Genomic DNA, 6,000 nt, shown 5'->3' on the forward strand with positions numbered 1-6,000 from the left:
TTCACCGTTTACCAATGGCATTGGTTTCTTTGCTGTGGCTTCCAACCCTCCTGTCCTTCTGTTCCTCGGCTTTCCCAGTTCTTCACCTGTTTTTTTACCAAGGCTTGTCTGTTTCCACTGTGTCTAGTTATCAGGTGGCCCTATTGAACACTTTCCATTTTTCCTGGTTCTGTGATGTTTTCTTCTGCCCTGTAATTTCCCTCCTTTTCCATTCCTTCTATGTTGCTCATTCTCCACACCCATTTGTTGTACCATATAGGAATCTTATTGTGTTCCTTTATGCCCTTTCTCATTCTCCCTTTGAACCACTTGCTACATGCTCCTTGTACCATCTTTACTTTGAGACCTATTTCCTTCTTCTCCTTGCCTGTGTGCCATTAATGTTTCTTGCACTTTTTACCATTCCTCTTGTGTGATCCCCTACCCTGACCAGTCCTTCCTGCCTAAGAACCATATGGCCCGGGAAGGTGATTTGTCTTTCTCACCCATCTTTTTACCTTTGGTTTCCCATATGTATTCCTATTCTGATCCAGATAGGCTTCTTTGTCTGGTTCATTTCTTGAGGTGTTATGTGGCTTGTACTGTCTCCTTTTGGGGGTTCACATTCCTGACTATTTATTCCTTGAAATCCCTCTGTTTCCCATGGTACGTCTCCAGTAACTCTCACTGGTTGGGTTCATCAACTTGTCAGGATGGCAGATTCTGACTTATCCATGGAAGGTTGCCATCTCCACAATGTCTCTTTACATCAAATGTGTTACATTACCATGTTTTTAGCTGCTCGCGTTTGCTTCCCTTAGAAGAAATCGTCCAGACTGGTATGTGGACAACTCCCAATGCCTTCTTCACACATTATCTGCACGATCTGGCTGTTTCTTCCTATATTGGATATTGTCTTTCTCCCATGGCAATTCTAAACATGCCTGTTCACCTTAAACTGCTATTTTTTTTTCTTTTATGTTTTCTTTTCAGCTTTTCTAAGCTTGTTTACGGATCCCACCTCGTGGCGGGTTTTGTCTGGTCAGTTATGCTTTGTCTCAAACCTGCACTTAAACACAGTAACTATATAACACTCACAATTGAGATGCAATGTTTCAGTAAGACCACTGAGTGCTTTCCTGGTGGTGTATTTGTATATCTGTTTATAATAATTATATCTTTAGTGGACCATCACTAGTGGACTTTATGAGTAAAGCAAAAAGGGATTTTTGCCCATACCTGCTGACCCTTTGACTCCTCATCCAATTCGGTCTGAATTTCAAAATAAGGAAATGCACTCACCTATTGCACTGTCTCTTGTGTGACGTTTTTCTGGACTCCTAACCACCTTTTTACCCCCTCCATTTTTCTTAAAGTGGAGCATGGGAGTCCATACCACTTTCAGTTCCCAGTTGCTGGGTGGTAGACTGTGGAGGCTTCCTCCTGAGTGTTACTATACTTATGCTTGTTCCCTGCTGGTGCTTTCCCAGGATGTTTTGGGCCTGGGTGGACTGCATTGAATAAAACCAATGATCAAATATTATTTGGGGCCAGCCTATGTGGGATTCTCCTCATAATTCTGGGTTCAGGATGATAACACCCTGTTTCTACAGTTGTGTGCAGCAGATGCCTCTCTTCTCGTTAATTCCAGTTGCAGAAGGTTCTTTCCTGCTTCTGTGGTTGGGTTTGAGAGACTTCGTCTGCCTCATAATACCAGCAAAAGGACATCCAAACACTGTTCCTACAGTTGGGCAAATACTGCTTGTCTTCCTTGTAATTCCAGATACAGGATGTCTCTTTCTTGCATTTACGGTTGAGTGAGGTATGATTTTGCTTGTAATACCAATTACAACCTTCCCTGTTCTTACAGTTGGGTTGAGGCAACACCAAGACCTCATGACCAGGTTTGATTTGGCATACTTCTTGCTCCCATGGTAGTTTTGAGAGTTTATCCGGTTACGACCATTTGCTCACTTCCTCTTCATAATTCCAGTTGCTTGACATGCAGCACTCTGTGTACTTATGGTTGGGGTTGTTCAGTATTGATAGCACAGTCCACATGCCCTAGCCACCTGTTGTTATTAATTTTTTTTTAATCTTGTTATATGTTGATACAGTTTGGACTTTCTTAATGCTCTTACAATTGTGCAAGCATTACATTTTCTACCCATTTGATGTTACTTTCCTAATTCCTGGGCAAAGAACATACCTATTCCAGAAGTATTGCAGTACCACACAGGTGTGTTCATTTTATCTTCAAGCACACCCATTCATTCTAGGCAGTTGCTTTCTGCTTGGTTTGTTCTTTTTGCACCTACACTGGTCCTCCACCTTTTCAATGTGGAATTCTGTCCTTTTGTATGAACAGGTCTGTCCATTTTGGAAGTTAACATTTTCTTACACTGAAAATGTATTTCCAATATATAGTTATCTCCTCACACACTTCCTCTCCACTAAAACCGGTGCTTTTATTCTAGTACCTGCCAATGCTTGAAAGTGAGAATTGAGTGGGAATAGCAGAGGGAGCCAGTTGTGCCATTATAGGTGGTGCAATATTATTGGTGGAGAGTAGTCACATAATAGGTACGTGTTCAGAAATGGCATGAAACTGGTGTGCCGATTACTAAAATTCTTTTAGCAATGCTTAGAGGGCAGTCAATAACTGAGATAGCCTTTTGTGTGAAAGGAGGTAAGTACTTATCAGAAATACATTTTCAGTGCAATGTAAGAAAATTGTAACTCCGGCTCTGATTGAAGCTACCCGAGAACAGTGAGAAAAGACTGGAAGTGCTGTTGGTGCACAATGTTCAGTCAACAGGAGCTACCTCACTGACAGGTGAGATAGTATTAGAGGTAGGTCTTCCTGAATTACATTTTACATTTTTGAGATTAAAATTAATGTAAAACAGTATCTACTATTTAGCTCTTAAAGATTTCCTACTCATCTCCCCACAGCAGGATGATGTGTGATTTTCATTATGACTGCAATGTAGAATTATGGTGGGAAAGCGAAATTTGTGTAATATCTCTTGACATGAGCACAGTAAGTTATGTGAGGGGGTGGAGAATTATTTCATATTAATGCAAAATATTTATTTTATTTAAATCTTGTTTATTTCATCAGTAAATAGTAGTAAGTTATATTAATACTTTTGTAACATTTGAATGTTCAGTAAAGTAAAAAAAAAAGAAAAAGTAAAGATAACATTTATTTTTATTTTTTCTGAATTCTTTCTCTCAGGTGCTGTATACCCCTGACAGTCTAGAAAAACATAGAAAGATGGATCTTGCCTCTAAGCAAGATCAACAGATAAGACAGCAAACGGTGCAGATGGACTTTACTTTAGGTCTACCAGCTACAATATCTTTACCTGATGGTGAAAAGTTCCCGCACATTGGTTCAAAGTCTGTCCATGTGCAGGATTCCATTCAAGACAATGAAATACTTAGAAGCTGGATAAAACCACCACCTAACAAAACAGTATCAAAAAACGAAAATCCTCCTCCATATCAGCCAAACTCTTTTTGTCTCTTATCAAAGCCAGTAGTCTTGCAGACTCCAAATATTAGTTCCCTAGTCGTACATTCAAACAGTGGTCATTTGAATGTTAATGCTGATATTCCCAGTAATCATTGTAATTACTTACAAGAATCTTGTAATGTTATGCTCCTTTCTCATATTGAGATATCCAATATTGTGTCTACTAGAGACACCTCAGGCAGTGGTCAGGATGATAGGTCAATTTCTGAGAGAGAACAGTCAGTTTTAAATGCAGTAGACTCACCTCCATTCTATTGTGATTTTACTGACAATCAAGACCATTTTACTGATAGTACCAATGGAGTCTAACTGCTGTCTGGTTCAGTGATTAGGAAATTTTTCTATGGAAGAAATGTGATATGTAACTTTAAATACCACTTTTGAAGAGTAGTGCTTAATGGAATTCAAGGAGAACTGCTCCTGAAGGACCAGAATCAGATCTGGTGTATTGCTAATGACTACATCTAGTGATGGCCTGTTCTCAGAGTGCCTCAGATAAAGTTGTGAATTATTTGTTATTCACTTTCTGTTTCTTTTGCTACCAGCTTTTTATAACCAGTATATTGTATGTCTGAGACATACTAATATGTATAGATATATTAGTAGTTTTGTTTTATCTTATGAATTTAACATCCTACAACTTCAGTTTATAACACATCATTCTGTTTCTGTTAACTTGTGGTGTCTTAAACATTGAGTCGTAAATTATGTGCTTTCAAGTATAAAAGTAAATGTAGATATATGTCAAGTTTGTTATTAAGAAATTGAACAAAGTGAGTTCTGTTATGACAAGAAGTGTGGATTAAAAGATGTGTACAAAGACCTGCATTATCGTAAGGTACTGCAGGAATTGGTGCTATACTTTGTTAAAGAATCTGAAGTTTACTTGAGAAAGAATAACTTAGGCCAGAAGCTTAACTAGTACTTGGTGTATAGTACTGAATTGTGTTGTTGTTGTTGTTGTTATTTTCAAAAACAAAGTGCCCTTTCCATGCTCATATCTTATTGCTTTATACACTTTGAAGAGCTGCTTTTGTCTTCTTTTTTTTCTGGACTTTTGTTTTAAAAGCATCATGAACTTTTTCTATTGTTGAAGTTGTATTCCAAGATGAGGATTATTATCTTATTACCACATTCACCAGCTTTTTCTTTTTCATACGTATTTTACAAACAATGCATTGGCTGTTATGAAGAATAAAGTTTTCATATACAGGATAGATTTATTCTGCTAGGTTTTTTGTTATTATCTGTAGCTAGTTAACTTTGTTGTAATGTAATTTGACAGGGTATTAAAATAAGGTGGAATCTCTAATTTGAAAAAATTCCAACCTAAAAATGTGTAGTAGTTTTTACTTATACATGTATTTCTGGTCAACAATAAAAATCCTGTATGTTGTATTTTAGTGGAACATGTGTCATCATACTGTGCCAAGTATGTAAAAAACAAGAAGAAGAAAAAATGTTTTGTTGTGATACTGTTTTGTGTATTTCATATACTGCTTTGGATCAGGGTTGTACATTTTGCCTATTGAATACAGTTGTGATTTATCAGCAGTTTGAGTTTGTACTTTTAGAAATTTTCAGTCCATTAATAAGTTTTAAAAATGTGTTCAGTTCTTAGTTATACCAAATGGTGACCTAACTTTTGGACTTCATCTTAAATGTTTCAACTGACATGACACTGACTAACTTTAAACTAAAATAAAATTCAATAAGTTGCATTTTTATTAATTGCTCTAAAATACATTCAGTAATTGAACCTTTTTCATGCATAAAATTAGACTTGTAATTAGTGGCTTAGAAAAATTAACTAATTGGCTCATCTCTTTGGTTTATAATTTGTTTTTAGTTATTCTTTGAGAATAGATATTTTGGAAAGTTGTTGTGAAACTGAAACTCAATTAAACCTAATTAAAACTATCTGCTGTCAAAAATGTTTTCAAATGTGAAAAACTTTAATGTATCAATATAGAAAAGATCATCCTTGTTAAAATAAATATTCTTTTGTTTAATTTTTATAATATTTCAATATCTAAAGCGAGCATAGAATTTTAAGCAAAACTTTCTACACTACACATCTTTCTAAATATCCATTACATGTATAATAATGTGAAGAACAGTCTCGTGTTAAATTTTTTTTGATTGATTCGTACATTGTTTGAGCCTATGATGATTTAAAATATTTTGATTTTTGAGAAGTAAAAGATTTTGCTACATTTTCTGATTTCTTATGACAAGTAAATAGTTTTTACTTTGAAAGTTAAAAAGAAAATGTTTTAATTAAAGATCACACAAGTTAATGCAGAAAATTGAAAACCTAATTTTTTTTTATGAAAAACTTTAATGACTGAATACTAATTAAAATAGATAAAATTGTATTTTACATTTGTAGATAAAACAGTGGTAAGTAATACAAATGACTATGTATTATTATAAGTCACATTTTTATTGTTTTACTATGTATAGCCTTTAACAATTAT

General features: G+C 35.4%; 1 protein-coding gene across 3 annotated transcripts in view; it reads left to right on the forward strand.

Annotated features, from left to right (window-relative positions):
* The window catches only part of LOC106464153 (protein TMEPAI-like), a 76,817-nt gene extending 71,078 nt beyond the window's left edge, over positions 1 to 5,739 (forward strand). For all 3 annotated transcript variants that reach the window (XM_022391841.1, XM_013924273.2, XM_013924274.2), the window contains exon 3: positions 3,221 to 5,739. In XM_022391841.1, the coding sequence (XP_022247549.1) occupies positions 3,221 to 3,829 (609 nt within the window). In that variant the 3' untranslated portion in view covers positions 3,830 to 5,739. The remainder of the gene's footprint in view (positions 1 to 3,220) is intronic.
* Positions 5,740 to 6,000: the final 261 nt, after the last annotated feature.

Source organism: Limulus polyphemus, unplaced genomic scaffold, assembly GCF_000517525.1.
Source record: "Limulus polyphemus unplaced genomic scaffold, Limulus_polyphemus-2.1.2 Scaffold1572, whole genome shotgun sequence".
Lineage (NCBI taxonomy): Eukaryota > Metazoa > Arthropoda > Merostomata > Xiphosura > Limulidae > Limulus > Limulus polyphemus.